We start from the raw sequence: 22,415 nt of genomic DNA on the forward strand, positions 1-22,415 counted from the left end.
ACGGAAGCGTATTGATGCCCTGACATGAATAAGAAAAACCCCTCTCTTATCGTGTTCGTATACTTCATCTTATCATGTACGTTCACGATCCAATTTTTACTTACTTTTTACTTATTGTGTACGTACACGATAAGAGAGTTTGTTTTTTATTCATGTGGCGGCAGTGTGCTTCCGTACCTTACCTATCAATTGCTGCGGTAAAAAAACAAGCATGGTTTTATTTTCACTATTGATTGGTGTTCTATGGAAATATAGGTCCATCACAACAACTGCATCATGAATTGTGTGAAAACGCCACCTATTGACTCTTCAATTTGGGTCAAACTGTTGGATTCCGATACTGAAAGTACGAATCCATCACCAGGAACTTACTCATTATTGTGGATGATGGTAGCGAAGTGTTAACACCGTGTCCCGTCGATTAAAACAGTTAAAGCAAGAATAAATAACACCACAGAGACGCGGAATGGAACAAAACCAACATCTCCTATAACTCCAACTACAGTAAGTTGAACTAAAAATAAGCAAACTAATAAACCTAACAAGTCTGCAATTTTTTTCATTTTCTGCCTTCCTAAATCCGGATTTTTATCATCGTAAGTGAACAACGCAGTTCAAAATGTCTAGGCTTACTAGCACAACATAGGAAAGAACGTTCAGACCAAACCCAATTCTATTTTTTTTACCATAAAGCAAAACAAATTTCAGCCCAAACCTAACAACATTTCAAAGTTTCTACTAGCAGAATATTAGAATGATGAACGTTTCGGTTTAAACCAAAATATCAAAATTTCTACTAGCATAACATTTGAATGAACAATACAGACCGAACCAATGGGTTGTCCACTTTTGGTCCTCCATAAAGTCACCGGTATTACGGAACTCACTAGATGGGTAGCGGTTGCATGGAAACAATTAAATGATTAAAACAACTAAGAAAATTGAGTTCCTTATTGCAAAAACTTGGTTGGGTTCTTTGCTAACATATGCAGGTTCATTTTGTGCCGTTTTTGCGACTCAGTTTTGGGTTAGCGACTCCGGCGTAGCACTCGTCAGAATGATGACGGGACTTAATGGCAAAGTATCAGGGAGCGATTTCGTCCAAATATTTGTTTGCGTAGGAAAACTACTGTGCATTTTTTTTTTTTTTTTTTTACCGAAATCATACTTTTGTTAACTATATAGCAGTCCATACATTTTGCAATCAGAAGTTAAGAATTATTTTTAAATACTGCAGGTAATGTAAACCTGCGAACAGTATGGTTTCCACGCGGGAAATGCTGTGGTTGTGAATGCTGTCGTGTATTCTTCATTGGTAAAATAAAAATCCAAAAGTCACATCTCCCGGCATAAATCTGGGAACCGTTCGATTGTGCTAAATCATATATGGACATGAATGTAGATATCAAAAACTAACTGTGGAAGTTTCATTTCAAAAGGTAAAAGCATTTTCGATATATCGCCGAAAATTCTGGAGCGGATATTATTGTTCGGGAAGAATATAATCCGTAATATTGTAACGGAAACGGAACCAGACCACAATATTATGCAATAGATATCGGATGATCAAGGCAGGACCAGACTATTCTCTATGACGACATTTTCAGAGAAAGTTAAAGGCACTGGACTATCGGTATTTACTAAAAAATTATTGTTTCCATGAAAACTTATTGGCATAATACCTTTCTTGGTGACGAGTAATGGGGAGAGGTTGATGGTATCAAACATCGTGAGAAACGGCTCCCTCTGAAGTGCCATAGTTTTCGAGAAAGAAGTAATTTTCCACGAATTTGATTTCAAGACCTCAGATTTAGAACTTGAGGTCTCGAAATCAACCATCTAAACGCACATAACATCATGTGACAGGGGTGTTTTTTTTTTCATTATCTCGCAAGTTCGATGACCGATTGAGCTCAAATTTTTACAGGTCTGTTATTTTATGCATATGTTGGGATACACCGACTGTGAAGGCTAGTCTTTGACAATTACCAATAGTGTCCACTGCCTTTAACAAACAATATTGGATAGAAATATATTGATAAAAAACATTGTGAGAAACGGCTCCCTCTGAGAACGTTTGGGAAAGAGGTAATTTCTCACTCGAATAAAATAAGACTTCATTTTATAGGAATCTAAAAGCTCACAGCTGTGTGCAACATGGGTGTCCGCTTTCTTTCATTATTCTCTTGTAACTTCGATGACCAGTTGAGTCCGAATTTTCACAGTTTTTGTTATTCATGTTGGGATACACCAAGTGAGAATACTGGTCTTTGACAACCCAAAGGTGTCCAGTGCCTTTAAATCTCTTTCATTCCATGTCAAGCCAACTTTGCTGTACTCAAATATCAATGCATAATGCAAGATCATCACCATGCAACTGTTTTCTCCCCCACCCTAGCCTCCAGAATGTTAGGTAATACTACTCCCATCTATCAGCAAATGTTTCAATGAGAACATCTCAAGAAAGGTGTTGCAAGAGCATCCGGGAACAGAAAATGGCAAGGACCCAAACTCGTTAGCTACATGTAGACCAGAACACATCAACAAACATGGCTGCTGAAACAACAGATTCAACTCGGGTGAAAAGAAATGATGTTTCAAATTCCACCAGCATGAACCAAACTTCGGAATACATGTCTGGAACTACACTTTCGGAGCAGCCGGATTTCTCCTCCTATAATACTACACCAATAATCAACACTACGTCCGGATTGTTTAATACCACAAGCAACACTACTTCTGGGGTTTCGGAACCCACTGCTAGTGTATCTTCGTGGGTGCCTCGAGAGCCTAGCATTGATCTTCAGGTGATCATACCTCTTTGTGTGGCCACCGGAATTGTTTCTTTTATTATCATTGGTCTCTGCTGCTTCATGAAGATAAACGAGTATGTCAACTTTCTTTACTTGGGGGTTTTATTTCCTAACGAAATAAAGCATAAAGTGCAGATCGTTTTCCAGATGGGTAAAACATTCCATAAGAGATAATATTGTCACAATGTATAAACAAAGCTTAGGGATATCTTAAAATTATAATAAGTTATAATATTTATCATCATTATTATTATGATGATAAATATTTTAATTGGTTCAAAACCCTAATGAATTGTTCTTCAATTTACTTTCTGATATATTACAACTTCTGAAAACTATAAGTCTTTTGGTAACATTTAAACTCATTGCCAGAAAACGACTCATCGAACCTTAAATCCCAAATTAGCAATCGTGGCTGGAGTCCCATCTCAAAACAGTTTGCTAATGATCTTGGCGGTTAAGGTGCACCAGACTATTCTCACAGTAGACCACATAGAGACAACATAGCCCTATCTAAAAACTACATTAAATGACTGATATTAATAGATTGAAACTTTCATCAGGGATAAAGAATATTAACTTTGGTACCCATATGCCTATACACCCACCGATGACTGTGTGCTAGCACCGTATAATCAGTAGGGCCTACTTTCCTTAGCTCTGTGAAAAAAACCCGTATTTTTCTCATTTTTCTTTGCCAGTTTGATGCCGAGTTTCAGCCGTAGTAAAAGACGTTCTATGAATGTAAGAAGAAGACCAACTCCAACATCACAACCCAGACAAGAGGCTCCTGGTGACACAGTCTTACTGCACAAACGGCACTCAGTATCAGCACCCAATCTATGCATGGTCCCATCCCACTCCTACCCAGCCTTTATCACCACAAACCAGAGAGTAATACAAATCCGACCTCCAGCCGAACGTGTCCCGAACACCACCGCACACTCAGACGATGACATTCATGCAGACATTCGATTGACCCAGAATAAGACATTTACTCAGAAGGGTCAAGTAGACGCTTACATGCTTGGACAAGAACTCAACATGGTGCCAACCAAACCAAACTCGATTGCGAGCAAAATATCGAACCCTCATCTCTATCAGAGTGTTAAGGCGGCTCAGAACATGAAGTCCTCTGATCATGGGCAATTTGCTTCGATTGGTAAACGGCGCTTAGCGCAGGCAAGAGTAGGTCAGGTACAGTTGACCCAACTGTGGAATCAAAATTAAGTGTTTTCAGATTGAATTCATAAGAAAATAGATTTAGCTGTTGCAAACAACTTATCAACCAAAAGAACCGATGGTATAAAGCTTTTAAAAAAATAGTTGATGGCCTGACGTTTCGATCCTATCAATGTCTCGAAGGATAAATATCCCTTCGAAAAAGCTTTCGAGAAAAACTGTGTTGGGTTGAAACGTCAAGCCATTGTCTATTTTTTGCAGATTGAATTTAGGCATGAAAGTATAGCTTAAGTACAACACAAACTTGCCTATGCTCCCATTCACTCTCGGTGGTTAGAACAAAACGCTCTAATCTGTACATAGGTAAATCATACTGCATAGTTCCATATCACAACAGGTGGAATGCCGAATAAAGGCACTGGACACTATTGGTAGCTACTACAATAATTGTTTGTTTAGCATAGTAACGAGCAACGGGGAGCTTTTGATAGTTTAAAACATTGTAAGAAACGGCTCTCTCTGAAGTAACGTAGTTTTTGAGATAGATGTAAGTTCTCACGCAATTAATATTTTAACACCTCAGGCCTGACGCTTTTTGCTAGGCAATATGAAAGCACGCAAATTTGTGCAACAAGAGTGTTTTTTCCTTCATTAATCTCTTGCAAATTCAATGACCGATTAAGCCCAAATTTTCACAGGTTTGTTATTTTATGCAAATTTTGGGATACACCAAGTAAGAATACTGGTCTTTGACAACTACCGAAGGTGTCCAGTGCATTAACATAAATTTGCCAGCTCCCATTCACTCTCGGTGGTTAGAACGAAACACTCAAACTGTACATAGTAAAACGTACTGCATAAGTCATATCATAACATGGAGAATAACATATCATGTCAAGAAATAACTGAGCTGTATAAATACTAAACAATGCTTGAGAAATGTAGTGCCTTTCCTTTCAAGACGTCTACGTTTTAAACATTGTTTTATTGCTTTAGGATTTTAAATGTAGGAGGAAAAATAGCCACAAATAATCAAATAATCAGAGTATTATGTGCTCCACTTAATAAGTAAAGTACGGATCCAAAATGACATTGAGTTTACTGTAATCAATTAGAACCTTGTGAACTTGTTTATTGAGCACCTTAATTGATTCCATCAACTCCTTTTTTAATTTTCGCAATTATTTACAAAGTAATGCGTTATGAAAACAGCCGGGTTCAATAACAGTGTAAATAACAATTAAGTATTGATAGCTTCACACCGCTACATGTGTAGAATTTCCCACATTACTAGAAAACTTGGTTCATTGTAATCTCTGTATATTCTCATCTCTTTCGCGTCACCAACCCATGACGTCATGCACAAGTGGGCGGGGCATCAGGGAGGAGGAAACTCTTAAAACCCAAACGTAGTGGGAATTTTGTTCTAAGGATATAGAGCCATTGCTTTTTGCTAAAGGCACTGGGCACTATTGGTATAGTTACTTAAAAAAAAATAGCAATGGAGAGCTGTTGATAGTAAACAACATTATGAGAAACGGCTCCCTGTGAAGTAACATACAAAGGGGAAAAGGTAATGTCTCACTCAAATTTTAGAATACTTCAGGCCTGAAGCCTTTTATTGGGCACCTGAAAACACACACATATTGAGGAGCTTCTTAAGTACAAAAAGCAGTAATATAAGCACAACAAAATTATGCTCAATAATATGTTACACGTTCAATTTGCGAGAGGTGCCCTTCTTAGTTATGCTTAGCAGAAATGAGAAAGTAATATTTGCTTCTCCTAAAAGTAATTTAGCCCAGAACAACTTAAAGTCACCTGGAAATAGATTTTTGTTTTCTTTCAAACATAAGAGTATATGATTACGAACAATAAAACAATTTTTTTAGTAATTGTTTGTCACGATTTATATGTTTAAAAAATATATAAAGTTGTTTGGGGGGCTGACTCCGCCTACCCCTTTTGTGACGTCAATCGAGGCAGACTTTGCCTGCAATGCGTGCATGTACGTCCAAGTCGTGAGTTGGTACATTTCAAAAAGTGTTTTTCTGCATTCAGCAGCAATACACCTGGTCGGCATTGCCGGGGGAAACAAAATAAAAATTCTTTTGAAACGTACAAAATCACGACTTGGTCCGTACATGTACTTTGCAATTGTGTTTACTCTACGCATTACAGGCAAAGTCTGCCTCGATTGACGTGACGAACAGCGCCCTCTCGGGTCGGGGTCTACTCTTAAATTTATAAATAACATAAGAACTGATTTTTTAAAACCTTAGTTAACTGTTTATTCACATTCCAATCATCAAAACACATATATTAGTGCAAAAGCTTTATTTTGAAAAAATACCACTTCCAGGTGACTTTAAGTAATGTCCTTCGTAGAATCTGTGTAATTCTAGGCCTGTTTTTGCAATGGAGATCACTTTACTTTTATTATAAGCAATTCGTCAGATACTAACTGGAAATTCCCTAAAAAGAAAAAGGAAAACGCAATTTGCAATGGCAATGTTTTCTGTTTCGGTTTTTATCACGAAGTTTCCCCTGTTCTGCCTCATGAGTAAAGCAGACTATACCGAAAGTAGGAAGTATGACACCAATTTAGCAGTGAAGATTCCATTCCGTGTGTTTTCTTAACTTAATCTCTTGAATCAACTTTCAACTTTTATGTGTTACACCGTTTTATAAAATGATTTCCGGATGAATTATAGAAACTATGAACCTACACATCAATGATGCTGATTTCTGAAACAACATTATTGTGGACTTATGATAACACACAATAAGTACGCAAGGTATGCAAGTCATGTTGACTTTATGTTTGTATTATAACGATGTATTTACTGAAAGAGCGTAATAACGATGATATAAATAAAACACGGCCTACGCAAGGTAGCAATTCATGTTGACTTTATGTTTTTGTACAAATACATCGTTGTACGTATTTAACAGGGTTTGGATTCTTATAGATATCGATATTTATCACAATAAAATGTTTGATGTTTTCCCGATAATGTTGTTCTTACTATGCAACATTGTTAGAAACGGCTCCCTATGAAGTAACGTGGTTTTTGAGAAAGAGGTAATTTCTGACTCAAAAGACTCATGAAGCCTTTTTAGGCATCTGAAAGCAGGAAGGTTAAAGGGTATTTTGGCAACTTCAATGACCGATATTGAGTCCAAATTTGTCAAGATTTGATATTGTATGCAACTATTGGGATACTGGTCTTTGACAATTACCAAAGGTGCCTTGAAACACAAAGGGTGGAATTAATAGAATGGAAAGGAGGATGTTTGTGTAAAGCTCAACAGGTTATTAGTAATTTCTTGCATGTTCGAGAAATGATACAAGATTCACAAAAATACTACCTTAGGTTTCTCAGTAATTTGCTTGTGTTTTTACATATTTTTTTGTTGTTCTCTTTTTATAACCATTGTATTGCTTTTTCTTGTAAATCTTTGATGTGCAATTTTTTAATACATGTATGTGTTTTTTTTCATGTTTGCTGGCAAATAAAATGAAATGAAATGAAATGAAATAGATAGTGAAGATAGTCCTAAAGGATTTTGTGCTCACATTGAGAAGCGTTGTGGCAAATCTGTGTTTGCTGTGTGCTAGTGTGCTTGTAAATGCTGGTTAATTAATGAGACTTTTGAAATGCTCTTGAGAACGTTCAGTTCAGGAATGGAGGTAGGGGGATTTCTACCTCCATGGTTCAGGCTCAGTCACACGCTAGCCTGAACATCTGACGTCACACTTCGAGGCTCGTGAATGACTGCATGCAGGCAACCGAAAGAAAGCTTTCCATATCTGTGTTTTGATTGGTCCGAGGCGATGTTTGTCAGCCGCACCCACATCATCCCGACCAATCAGAACACAGATATGGAAAGCATACGTCACTGCACGTTCACCCAAATAAACTATTGTATCCAATAAAATCACTGGTTCTGAAAAGCAAGTACCTTTCTTTATCATTGTGGATAAAGACAGGGGACCAGTCTACTTGCCAGTTTACCTCCGTGAACTTGGGGGAACCATCTATACCGTGTGAGACTTACGCGCTAGTGTCAACATTCCCACCACACAGATGTTGCACTGTGTGAAGTTATGATTTGTGAAAATATTGGCTCTTGCTAAACAAATGATCTCGTATCTACTATCTAAGACTAAGAATTTAAAGGCACTAGGCACATTTGGTAATTGTCAAAAAACAGCCGTCGATTTCACCAAACTGTTCATAACTTGAGATTAATCTTAGGACTTAGGACGAGTTAAGCTCCGTATCAATATATGTAAGACGCATTGAACCCATCCCAAGTTAAGACAAGTTATATATTCGTACCTTTAAAACTTTCCTTATAACAACTTTCTAACTTTTAGTTGATTTTGTAACAATAATAATGTACTTCCGAATGTTTCGGCATAAACTAGGAATTACCGTGTTTCGTTTAAAGGTTTAAAACAATGTTCACAATGCAAGTTCATTCATGACCGGACTCGTGCAACAGAAAACAGGAATTGCATTTAAAACAAATAACTAAAGAGCTGAACTTTATCAATAATAATGTTTGGTTAAACATGATTTTATTAAGAATGTTTTGTTGTGGGTTTTTTTGTGTGGGGGGGTTCATGTTGTGTGTGTTTGTGTGTTTGTTCTTTGTTTTGAGCTGGGGCTCAATATTGGCGTTTTGGTCGCGGTCGCATGAACCTGAAATGTTCATCGGGCCACTCGCCTGAAACTTTACGAACCTTTCGAGCCACTCTTAAACGTGTAATCACAACAAGCTCATGTATTGCAGATCTACCTCAAAAGATTACATGCTAATATGCCGTTACTAATTAAACAGGAAACTTGTATATACTAATCATATTAAAATAGTAATTGAAACGCAGTTAAGATAATAATTGAAAGTTAGTACATACGCCTCACCCAACCAAAGGAAATTAGACTCCTTTCATTGACGTCACAATAGCTGACACCCTACCTCGGAGAAATCGTGTCAAATCTCATGCTTCACTTGCAGTTCCCGCTATCAGTTAAAGTAAGAAAGGAAAGTGAACATTGAGGGGTATGGTTTTGCCTTGTGTCGCTAACGCACTGCACCGTGAGGCTAGCATGGGACCTGAAAATGGGTCCACAGTCAGGCCGTGCTTCCAGTGCGTAATCCCCCGGTTACTTGTCCGTGTCACGCTCGGTAACCGCCCGGAAACTAATCGCCTAATCTGCCCACTATGGACACAATTCGGATGAAAGGACAAATCAAAATAATATTTGAGGCTTCCTCTTATCACACAGTCAGTGATTTCAGGCTGTTTAAGACGTTTGTTTGTTCACTAACGGCTGCCGCTCGATCGTGTCAGCGTCGGATAATTGTTTGTTTTGGTAAAGTGTGTTACGAAATAAGGCATTATTTGATTTCAAAACCAATTCGAAACTAATTTAATCTGTATGGTATTAACTGGGGCATGAATGAAAACACGGTTATCTTGCCAGACGGAAGTATGTTCAATGGTTTGAAATCGATTTATTGTCAGAGTCTTGAAAAAATAATAATTTGACGAAGACCATTGAGTTATTGTGGCAAAATTAGTTGGATACAATGAGCGCGAACTAAAGCTATTGTTGTCATAACAACTGAACGTCAATCAATAATGGGGAAACAAATACCTTGAAATTAATTCCAGCGATTGAAAATGAAAGCTTTTCGATCTTTCAAAACAAGAACCAGGTCGGTAAAGAAGACGTCATTCGGCAGATGGGGGTTGGGTTCCCGATGGAACCTCCCATTAAATATAGGAAAAGTGTGCAGACTGGTGGGCATGCTCATATTGTGTGCACTCACTGTGTAGCCCACCCTCACTAAGGCCGTGTCCGAAACGGTGAGTTCGGCTTGAGATACGACTAGATCGCGCGCGTCTGGCTATTCTTCATCACTTGCAGACGCAGTGATCTAGCCGTAACTCAAGCCGAAGTCGCCGTTTCGGATCTGGGCCAGTAGTTCTAAACAACAAGTAGGCAAACTTGCATACCACAGGACTGATCTTATATATACCCAAGTCCAAACAAGTTGCTTTTGGGTGACATAGGAGTCTAGGAGATGGAGAGAGATATGCCATAGTAACAAAATTGCCTATAAGACTGTACGGGTTAGCTACGGTTTAGGGAAGTCAAAGTTACGGAAAATTATTATTGAACATTTATACCAGGTCAAAAAAGTAGGTCAGGCAACAATTTTCGTTAATTTATGTTCTGTAAATCGATAATATTTTGTGATCGCTGTTGTTGTCGATATGTGTTCAGCGTGGTTGATTTGTTGTTTAACAAGCGTCCAATGTTCGTGCAATTTTCTAGCACTACTACTACTGCATGCTAATGTCTGCCCCATGTCAAAGTCACTGTCGTTCTGTCATTGTCAATGCTGTTGTCATTGCTGTTGTCATTGTCGTTAATGCTATCAACGTTGTGTACTTTTAATTCCAGATCCTTAATTTAAAAAGACACACTTCAATACTTTCAAATGAAAATCATAAAATTGTCTCAGTTTTTAAAATATGTCAATGGAATCCAATTTCGGAATTCTGTCAATGAGCATATTAAAGCAGGACGTCATAACTGGACATTTACATGGGAGGGCATAGCCATAATTTGGGTGGGGCTATCTAACCATCAATTTAAGCAATGTTTCGATCCATTTGGCGTGGGGGGGGGAGGGGGGGGGCAAGAGGGCTAGCACAACTCCCCATTGTCAAAATAACTGATGGAATTGGAACCGCCCAAGCCGGAGCACAAGCCAAATTCGTTGTTTCGATAACGCCATAATGAACCAAAATATTCTGCCAATAGAAAAAATTTGTTGTGTGTTGTGTTATAAATCCAACCGTCCAATGAAGACTACCCAAGGCTGGTGTAGGCCTAACACACACACTGCCTCATCCATCAACTTCGTTTATTCAGCCTCTCATAATGCTGAATGAATAATTAATGGTCCATCATCCTCCCGTTTTTCAATGTGTGTACCGAGTTCGATTTTTTCCTCCCAGTGAGAATGTAAATAGAACAAGTTGATGGGATTAGGGGGTTTCAGACAGATGATTACAGCTCCACTGTCATTCACGTCACCCGTTGAAAACCACTTAAATACGGAGGCGTTACTGGCGCTAAGCCTCACACAACCCGTCACCACCCCGAAAACACCATTTATCAAAAGCGATGAGTTGGTGGAACTTCAAGGAGTATTAAAAGTGTCCGGTGTTCCATTCGGCATCTCATGACATTGAAATCCACTTTAAACAAACTCTGAGCTGAGAAAAGTCTGGCCCTTGCACAGCGAAGTATTTTGGAAATAGCAAATTTGGTACTTTTCACAATGATGAGTCCAGAGTCGTACCCAACTTTGTTTCCGTTCTCTTCACCGAGTGTCTGGCATACCAGCACCGGTCTACCACTCTCCTACGGCCCCATGGTTATCAGCCAAGCCCGCTATCTGTATCCTCTCTCCGCATCGTCATCAAAGAGACGACATCCGCGCTGCAGTGATGAAAAAAGAACATCTTCCTTCACCATTGATGCCATCTTAGGTCTTCGGGAGGCTGAGGTGAACAATTCAAAGGAGAAACACAACCTCGAAGATGCAGTGAATGAAGTATCATCTCATGAGACTCGTTTTGATGGTGTTGAGAAGATACCGAACAGGCGACACGCGACCGTGTTCTCACCCAAGTTGCCGGCCGGTCATATCGCGTTTGTGCCCGGTTGCCTCTCTCCTCTGTCTGGTGGTGATGATCAAACGGCTCGGAGATCCATATTGAAAGGAGAGATTGTGAAAGAGAGCACCTTCATCAAAGGGACTAATGAAGAGTTCAAGTTTCTCGGTTCATATGGAACAGCTGAAAGCTGCCGACAAGGACTAGGTAATTATGCAATGGTAACTTTCTAGGGTCTATAAAATTGAAAACAAAATGCACAGTGACGAATAGTCCCGCTTTTTCTAAGGAAATTTGATTTGAAACAGTCTAATTTAAAATACACTAATGGTACAGTATTCTGTTTCAGAAGTCCTAAGGAAAATAAAATATACTTTAATTATACAGCATAATAATGAAATTTCTGTATGATTTTGAAAGGTAGGCTATATAAAGAGTGCCTGAATAAGAGTAGGTTGGACGAGCAAACATAAAATGGTAAACTATATGCTGAACTTCTCCACACTACAGAATATTGTGAACGGTTGAATACAATCAATGTCATTTGTTTTCCTCTTGAGAATCGCCACATACACTTTGAATCGATATTGCCTGAAAATGTTGCCCCATTCAGTTTCAATAGAAATGTTAAATTAATTTTGTTGTGTCAATCGTCGAGTGCAAAACAGAAGTTTAATTCTGCACCTGTGTTATGACTCGCATGTTTTTTGCCAGAGCAAGGACCAGAGCTTGCTCTATGCATGGTTTTACTCAGTCACAATTAGATTGGTCAGAGATCAGTCCATCTTTATAAGTTGACGTTAGTCAAGATAAATTACCCCTGTCACTACCACCCTCGCCGTCCCGAGAGACCAGGTACTTCATTAACTTTGTTAATTACAATTCAATTGGAGCGAAGACTCCGCCTGGGCCACTTCGAGTCGTTTTGTACCCCTATTGATTATTATACCGAAATAGATATACAGTGCTAGCCTTACCCTGTCATTATTGTGAATAACGTTGTTTGTATTCAATTACGTCCAAAGAATACATTGAAAGAGTAGGGGATGGCAGCACATTAGGGAATCCTTTAAGATTTCAACCCCTCTTATTCAGACTGTCTTATGTGACAATGCCCAGGTGCGAAGACGGTCCCACTGGGGTCTAGAGGAGACAGTGGAAGTATCAACCCCCTTGTGAGAAGGGTGTGAAATGTACTGACCGTGTGAACAAAGTGTTTCCTCTCAGGCTATCGAATTAATCATGTTTATAGAAACAGTTTGGACAAGAAATCTGAAGAGCAAATAGAAAGTACTGAAGTAGTTTTAAAGATGGTTTAAACGAATTAAAGAGGGTGGCAGATATCTTGATTGATAATGTGTGATATTGCAACAAAGTCGGCTTAGGTCGAGGTGTTCTCTCTCATAAAAGCACTGATGACCATTGGTAATTACTCACCACTTACTTGCTAACAAGCAATGGAGAGCTGTTGGTATAGTATAAATTATTGTAAGAAACAGCTCACTCTGAAGTAACATAGCTTTTGAGAAAGAAATAATTTCTCACTAAAATATTTGAATTGAACAATTCACTCCGACTCTTGTCCGAGTGGTGACAGTTTTGCTCTTTGTAGAGTGAAAGTCAGTCTGTGTCACTCTTTTTGCGTGCACTTTGGAACGAACTTCATACTCTAAATCGAGTTGAAAGTATCCGTCTTAAGCCGTGTTCGCAAACTAACCGAGCCTATGGGTATAGCTTACACATTTCAAGTCCAGTGCGAACAGTCCGGGTAACTTTCCTGACAGGTATAACTTACACACGCCTAAAGAGTTGTCCGCCATTATGGCTCTTTGAAAGAATGGTTTGGCGGACAAAACACGTGATTTTTATTCATTTTTTCATTTTAAGCTGAAAAGGAGCTTATTTTTCAGACGAAATCATTCCAAACTTGAACCAGTCTTTATTATAACAGCTACAATCTTTTCTTCCATGAAGACTTAAATGTTACAACAACGATACAACAACGAGGGCAATTCAAAAATACCAATCTGGAGTTAATCTTATCATTTAAAAATCAGCTCAACATGAAAGCTTTTTTTCCATTGCTGCCCAGTCGAACCATTGAAAAAAATAATACTTTTATAAAACAAGACCATTACAAAAATTGCACAACCAACAATAAAAACAACGAAGGGAAAGGAAATTTTGGACTTGAGGATTGCTCACAATAAACAAAATTGGACTCATAAAATTACTCATCGAAGTTGCAAGAGAATAATGAAAAATAACAGACAATTAGTGCACAAGTGTGTGCTTTCAGATGCCTATTAAAATAAAAGGCTTCAGCTGAAGTAGTTTGTTATTGATTGAGAAATTACCTCTTTCCTCAAAATCTACGTAATATACTTCAGAGGTAGTCATTTCTCACAATGTTTCATACTATCAACCGCTTAGTTCTCGGTATCAATGAAATTTTTATGCGAACAAAAAAAATATTTTGAGTAATTACCAACATAGGCCCCTAGTAAGTGTCCAGGGTCCTTTAACAAGAAATTCGGATCTGGGTGATCTTATGCTATAGGTTGGCTTCTCTAACACTAACACTAAATAGTACCTGAAAGCTCATTAATTTATTTTGGTTTGGAGGGTTTTTAGTCCATTCTATGGTTTTTATTTTTAAAATTGTTGTCCCTCCCTCCTATTGCTACGGTGTTTTGTTGTGAGTGCATTTTTGTCCCTCTCAATAATCTGGATTTGCTTGTGTTTTAATGTTTTCTTGAGTGATTTTTAAATGTTTCAGTGCAATCTCCTTGTTATATTGTATAATTATATTTTTATTGTTGGCAGGGGTCTGGTTTTATACATCTTTTGATGACAGTTTTTATACTTTTGTTTTAACCTTGACAGCCCCTGTACAACTTCTGCCCTTTGTGTTTGTCTCAAGATTTAAAATAAATAAATAAATAAACAAAAATAATATCCTTTCTGAATGTAGGTCGACATGACTCCGGATTGAAACGGTCAACTCGACTCGATTGGAGCGATGATGGTATCCACGAACAGACCAAACCGAAACGGGTCCGAACCATCTTCACGCAGGACCAACTCGACCGTCTAGAGAATGAATTCTCCCGGCAGCAGTATATGGTCGGCACGGAGAGGTTGTACCTGGCATCACAGCTGGATCTGTCTGAATCACAGGTAAGGATTTGGCCCCAATTTCATAGAGCTGCCTAAGCACAAAAAGCGGCTAAGCACCAAATGCTTAACAGAATACTGTTACCAGCTAAAGTACTATGTCACATGTACAAGTGGTGACGGGTATCCTGCTCATTTCTGCTAAGCAGACCATTTGTATATCATATTTTCTGTAACATGATGGGTCCACAGTACAAAACTGGCAAAGATTCAAAATCTTAAACAAACTGGGCAAAAAGTAGTGAGTAAAATGCATCTAAATATTCTAATGACGGCCAGGAGCCGAAGCCGTAAAGGCTTTGCGTTCGCACATTCTTCTCGTAAAGATATGCCTTACGCTAAACGGCAAACATGTTCCCCTTATTAGCCAACCAATTCTCCCTAAAAATAGCAAATTTGGTTAAGGCAAATAAAGCACATTTACAAATTTGGCATAAATAATGTGTTAATTGCACCAAAACCAGAGAGCAAAATTCATGGGGCCCTAAAACGGGCCCGGAACCCACACTCGTTTTTCTAGTAGTTTTAACATCCTGGCTAGAATGCTGTGTGTATCGTGCGGCCCCTTATATAGGCGACTAATTCTCCCCTAAGAATATTAACCAAACAAGTTGTAATAAAAGGGAAATAAAGCAAAGCTCAACTGGGTGAAAACAATAACGTGAAACGCCTCTGAGGTGTCACAGAGAGCATTTGATGTAAACAATAAACCGCCGGGCCCACAGCGGACCCAGACCCCATGCCGTAAAGGCTTTGCGCTTCGCTTACCCGTTCTTGTGTTGGAAATTACCCATACTTGGTAAAGGGGTGTGATGCGTGGTCACGTTTGGACCCACACCCTCTCACCAGTTAGACAATTAAGAATCTTTTTAATTACAATTGGCACTGCAGTTAACTCATGCCCCACCGATGTCGCATGTACTATGGACACGAGCCCGTATAGAAGGGCATAATACGTCAACTGAGTGACGATGTATCAACAAGTATTACAGCGTTTATATAGACTACATGTAGTTCTGTAGCAAGAAAAGCCTTTATAGGCCATCATGCCAGACACGCTAACGCCCAAAAGCTTCAAAATTTGGACTCAATATTGGTCATTTAAGTTGCAAGAGAACAATGAAATTACTATTGGTAATGGTCAAAGATCAGTCTTGGTGTATCTCAACATATGCATAAAATAACAAACCTGTGGACATTTTAGCTCGGTTGGTCGTCGAATTTGCGAGATAATGTTGAAAGGAAAAAACACCCTTGTTACACGAAGTTGTGTGCTTTCAGATGCTTGATTTCGAGACCTCAAAATCTAATTCTGAGGTCCCAAAATAAAATTCATGGAAAATTACTTCTTTCTCGAAAACAACGTTACTTCAGAGGGAACCGTTTCTCACAATGTTTTGTACTATCAACAGCTCCCCATTCTCGTTACCAAGTAAGGTTTTATGCAAACAATTATTTTGAGTAATTACCAATAGTGTCCACTGCCTTTAACACATACTTTTTTTTCTTTCAAGGTTAAAGTGTGGTTCCAGAACCGTCGAATCAAATGGCGCAAGCAGAACTTGGAGCAGCAACAACACAAGTTGGCCAAGTATCGAGCCTTGAGGGACACAGAAAGAAAAGATCTACAAAGCGGCGACGATCGAAAGGTAAACGAGAGGTTTGACGAGGGTGACGTCACAGTAGACGTAAACATCGCCGAGGGAATTGTTTGTCAAGACAAGGAAAAAAAAACTATAACGAAAGGAAACCAGTCGTCAGGGAAAGAAGGCAGTTTCGATCCAGCCACCTCGTCCCCAAACTATCTCCTTGAAACCCATGAGTTAAAGGTGTGAAAAGAGTGTCTGTTATAATTAATTTACGAACGATCCATGCAGCCACTGGACGAACTTCGGCCCCAAAATATCTCCTGAGGATGTACAAAAATAATAGTTATTAGTATATTTTATTCCTATAAAATAGGAATTCAATGACAAATATAGTGAGTTGAATTTGTCCATGATGAAGGATATCGTAGTTGCAGTACAATCATGGTTTTATTAGCACGATGGAAATTACAAATTGGCCTTTACTTGTAAATACTCTGTTCTCTGTCCCTGTAAAAAAAAACATATTTCATGAATATCATGAGCTTTTAATCTATTAACGCAATCAATACATTTCTTACTTCTTTATTGTTTATTAAACCCAGATCCTACTTGTAGATGCCTTTTATCAAACAGTTGTCTATGCATCGTAGGCTCCAAAATGAGCATCTTCGGTCGGCAGTACTTGCGCTTTGTAAGTCTTACTTATTATTTATTATTTTCGCCGCTCGACCATTTACGTTCCCCGTCAATTACTACATAATGGGTCTTTTAATTTGTACTTAATTGGTCAAATTATTTAACTTGTGTGTAGGCAAGCCAAAACATTGATCCATTTTTCATTACACCTACCAAACGTTTAATTATTTCTGAATACCAAAACCGTGTGAAAACAGCACCCTGCCCCGTCACATCTCCTTAGACAAACATTTGACATATCGATTGGTTATAAGGATGCTCGTCAGTGAAGGGAGACTTTGCTTATAGAAGCATTGATTTCACGGCTACAGCTCATGTCGGTAAAAACCCAAATCATGATGATTGATTGCATTTTTGTACAAATTTAGTTGAAGTTTATCAGGAAATATTTACTGAAACTTTTGTGGAGTCATTGATATGGTCACAGCAGCTCATGTCAGAATGATTGGATTTTGTGTGTGTACAAATTTAGTTGAATTTATACATATTTAGTTAAGTTTATCAGCAAACTATAATGGCATATAGTATTTACTGAAACGTTTGCGGAGTCATTGATTTCATGCCACAGCCCAAAACATGATTGATCGCATTTTTGTACAAATTTAGTTGAAGTTTTACATTAACTGAGACTTTTTTGGAGTCATTGATTTCACGGCCACAGCTCATGTCAGTAAAACCCAGAAGATGATTGACTGCATTTGTTGTACACAAAATTTTCTAAACTATTTACTGAAACTTTTGTGAAGTCAAAGTTACATAAGTTTTAGAAATTAAAATAATATTATTTAAAATAATGATTGATTGCATTTTTACTGCAAGTTTAGTTGAAGTAAAGTTTATCGGCAAACTATTTACTAAACTAAAAACCTAAAACATGATTGACTGCATTTTTTTGTACAAAGGTTTAACTAAAGTGTATCATTAATTAGCAAACTATTTACTGAAACTTGTGTGGAGTCAAAATGACATTAGTTGTAGACATTAAAATAATATTTCAATTTGGAATTTAGCATGATTAAGATTGTTAAAGACACTGTGAGACAAATTGACAAAGACCAGTCTTCTCACTTGGTGTATCTCAACATATGCATAAAATAACAAACCTGTGAAAATTTGAGCTCAATCGGTCGTCGAAGTTGCGAGATAATAACGAAAGAAAAAACACCCTTGTCACACGAAGTTGTATGCTTTCATGCTTGATTTCGGCACCTCAAAATCTAATTCTGAGGTCTCGAAATCAAATTCGTGGAATTTCTTTCCTTCTCGAAAACTCCGTTACTTCAGAGGGAGCCGTTTCTCACAATGTTTTATATTATCAACCTTTCCCCATTACTCGTTACCAAGTGAGGTTGTATGCTAATAACTATTTTGAGTAATTGCCAATAGTGTCTACTGCCTTTACACACAATATGAAAACTAACTGGACTTTCATAGCTAAGGGTTATTATTTCTGATCATAATTGAGTTCTACTTCCTGGATATTAAAAATTTCAAATAACTATTTTAAATAATATACTTTTTGTGGAAGTAGATTTAACGATGTGTTTATATTTTCTTTCGAACAAGTGTCACTGACGGAATTATACTATTTTTGTTAGTATTCAAGTTTAAAAAATAGAATTTACTGTTTCAATCTGCCCTCAACCAAAAAGAATTTGGTATACTGGTCCAAGAAGTATTTTATTATGCACTGGATACTCTCTCAATGTAATAAGAGTGAAAACACCACTCTTTACATTTCGAGTTGTCCCTCATTATGGCTCTTTCAAATGAGTGGTGGTTATTTCACTCTTTTTGAGGGGTTTCACTCCAGGACAGAGTGAAAAATCACTCAAAAAGATGCAAACTTCAATCTAAAAGAGTGGAAGACCACTCGAAAAAGAGTTGTCCTTCATATTATGGCACTTCAAAGAGCGCCTTCACTCTTTTGCATTTAGAGAATAAGTGTGTTAATAATTGTCAAAGAACAGTATTCTCTCACTTGATGTATCCAAAAAATGAATCAAAATAACAAATCTGTTAACATTTGGGCTCAATTGACAAACGAACAAATGGAAGAAAAAACACCGTTGTTGACAGATGTGTGTTCTCTCAGATGCTTGAGAAAGGCTTCGGGCTCCAAAGTCTGTCTCAGATTCAAGGATTATTGTTTTAGTGAGAAATCAAAAACGAGAGAGTCGTTTCTCATAATGATTTTATCAACAGCTCCCCGTTGCTCGTTATCCAAATAAGTATATAATGCCAATATAAATTTGGAGTAATTACCAAACGTGTCCACACTGCCTTTAACGGTCGACGTTTCGATCCGTGGTCTTTAGAGACAATTAACGGCCAAAAAGTCTGACCATTGACTGTTTTGTTGCACTTTGTTTGATTAATTCAATGTCACATCGAGGGGTGCATCTGCGTTATTATTCGGCGGGGGAGGGGGTACAGACCAGGGCAAAGAACTAATTTCTATTTCAGTGGCATCGTACTTTACCAATTAATTACAGTGTAATGATCTATTGAGCCGTACAACAATACGTTGCGAAGCTAATCGTCTGGAATTATGAATATGAACAGTTATATTCGTGCGCATGCATCAATTTAACCGCAGAGTTTTACAAAAATGAGAAACAAATTGGCTCTGAATACCATTATTACCGGTTTATTGGGTTTTAAAGTTCATGGACTGATTTGAATAAAGAAATCTATGTTAACGTGTAATTTGTTGGCATTGGATTTATACACCTTTGATAGACGTTCAGTAGTCAACAACTTGTCTTCTTGTCGGTTTAATTAATTCGTTTATTTTGATTTATTATCACCAAGTAGGAGTGGTGCGGTGGAGTGGCTGGAAAACAGTCTTGAGGGGGGGGGGGGGCTTGGTCAGATAATTATGGAGTTATTGTGTACGTTAGGTTTTTAATAAAAAACTAGCGGGTTGCCGCGCTTCGCGCGGCACCCCGCTAGATGAGGAGGATTCTAGTAATAATACAAATGTTGTAAAAGGTAATGTGGGGTAAGGGAGGTATTCTTACAGGTAATAATCATTTCGTAGGATTGGATTAGAAATTATACTTATAATCGGTATTGAATATTGTCATTAATGTTGTATTTTGATAAATTGTTGAGCGTGCACGACATAGTTGTTAAACGTCGCCTCCCCTCCTCACCTTCTCTCTCTTGCGTTCTCCAACTAAAGGAATTAGTGTTTGTTTCTGGAATTGAGCTTTAACATTTGGGAAGGGTATACTTGGCATGATATGTAGGGTTTTACGTGATATTTTAGTGTTGATCGAGCGGGCCTACGCATTATCCCATTCGACTGTTTTATTCTTTATAAGAGATGTTAAATTTGCATCGGGGATAAAGAATATGAATTTTGGTTTTTACCCATACACCGATGTGTGTTAGCACTGCTGACACTCAGTGCATACCCAGTACTGTTTTATTCTTATTTAACTACAGAGTACAATAAAACAACAAACATGGGATACTTCCATTACAAAATAGGCGTTATGATTGGGTTACGAAATAAATGTAGAGTTCAAAGACTGGTTCAGGGGTTTGAATAATAAATGTAAAATTTAATTTATTGCCTGATAGATATTCAGTCGCTATTACTTTTCCAAAAGGCCAATACAAAAATATGTTTAGAGCCCCCCCCCCCCGCTTTTTTTTTTTTTAATGGTCGCCTTTTTTTAACTATAAAAAGGGAGACATTTTAACGATCTCAGACGGGAAAAAAACAACTTTGAATAATAATCATAGCCGATTGTTTTTCAAAACGTGTCCTCCTCCTTCCTTTTTTCAAAAAAGACATGTTTTTTCGCCTTATCGATTTTTGCAAATTTAGATTTTGCTTAATATTGGAGAGTGACAGAGGGCTAGAGGGCTGGGTAGTAGTATACATTTGTTTTTTTGGAAAAGTTTGATTGTTTTATATAATGCTCTTAAAGATGCTATGTCAGATTTTTTGCCCCAAACATTAAAAACTAGATTTTTTGAGTGAATGGTATTTCAAAGAGTATCACCCGCTATAACGAGAAAAAGTTAAGCTTTTAATTGTAATGGTCAGGAACCATGACAACAATTTTAAACGTTTCTTATAAAACACATAAGAATTGGTCTCGTGATATTGTCATGATCCAGACAAAAACTAATTTTGAGCACTTGATTTCACTGCTACTAACGATTGGCGGACTTTTTCGAGCAATGGCTCAAAAATGAAAGCTTGTAACTTTCTCGACCCCCATCAAAATACCTATTGAATTTTAAATCAAAACCTTGGGGTCAAATTGGCCAAAAATCTGACACAGCATCTTTAAAGTTAGATTATAATAAAACACATCTTGTAGGCCTAGCCTGAAACTGATATATATATTGTTCCGTAACCCTACTAGAAGCAATAATTTTAATTTCTAAATGATATTATTATGTTGTGATTATTTTCAACCACTTTTTGTAGCTTTGTTTTCCTGTCAGACGACAGAAAAGTTTTCCTAAAGTCCTCTTTCGATGTCCGCCCGATTCCCCCCCCCCCGTGAGGTCCTGCCGAAAATACCTATAAATCCGTCGCAATCTATCTCACATCTCAAACCTATCGCAAGCGCATTTTAACAGGGGTATTTAGACATCGAAGCCCCCTACCTTTAACCCCACCACCCCCCCAAAAAAAAAAAAAAAAAATAATAATAATAATAATAATATAGGTTTTCTCGGTCAAATTCGGGAAAAGAGCAGCCAATTTCATTTTCACGCTTTCGAATTAAAGCTGTTTTGCCTCTCCAGCTGTTACTGCGTTTCAAATTCAGAATTCGGCCATTCAATTTCGCTTTGAGTCGAGTCAAATTCCTTCAGCTCTCTGTTCAATTTAGCATAAAATCGCCATTCTTTTTCGTGACACACACGCCTCAAGAAGCGTCTGCGAATTTGAATGCTGCTTTGATGAATTGTTAAATTGAATGATTATTTTGTTAAATCGAATGACGCAACATTACATTTGACTAATCATAAAACGAAATCGAATGACGCTTTTCAGTAGCATTTGATTTCGCGCGAAATAGAATAGCTTGGTAGTTAAATTGGCTGCTCTTTTTCCGAAATTGACCGATAAAACCTATAATAATAATAATAATAATAATTATGGTTTGTGGTGTTCTGTTGAATTAAATAAATTTTATAAAACATTCTCCGGAAACCTTTCTTGTAAATTCTCATGTTTGGATACTTGAAGAGGCGCACACGAATGATTTTGGTTCCGTG

At 37.8% G+C, this 22,415-nt stretch overlaps 1 protein-coding gene across 1 annotated transcript; it reads left to right on the forward strand.

Moving 5' to 3' along the window:
• The first annotated feature begins 399 nt into the window (after positions 1-399).
• Positions 400-4,467, forward strand: LOC117294971. The gene is made up of 3 exons (XM_033777527.1): positions 400-504; positions 2,399-2,887; positions 3,515-4,467. The coding sequence occupies exons 2-3, from the start codon at positions 2,550-2,552 to the stop codon at positions 4,041-4,043; spliced, it is 867 nt and encodes a 288-aa protein (XP_033633418.1). The 5' UTR covers positions 400-504; positions 2,399-2,549; the 3' UTR covers positions 4,044-4,467.
• The last annotated feature ends 17,948 nt before the right edge of the window (positions 4,468-22,415 follow it).

This window comes from Asterias rubens, chromosome 9, assembly GCF_902459465.1.
Source record: "Asterias rubens chromosome 9, eAstRub1.3, whole genome shotgun sequence".
NCBI lineage: Eukaryota > Metazoa > Echinodermata > Asteroidea > Forcipulatida > Asteriidae > Asterias > Asterias rubens.

Coding starts and splice junctions, on each gene's coding strand:
- LOC117294971 (XM_033777527.1), top strand. CDS start 2,550: ATGGCTGCTGAAACAACAGATTCAACTCGGGTGAAAAGAAATGATGTT. Junction 2,888..3,514: donor TGCTTCATGAAGATAAACGA/GTATGTCAACTT, acceptor TTTCTTTGCCAG/TTTGATGCCGAGTTTCAGCC.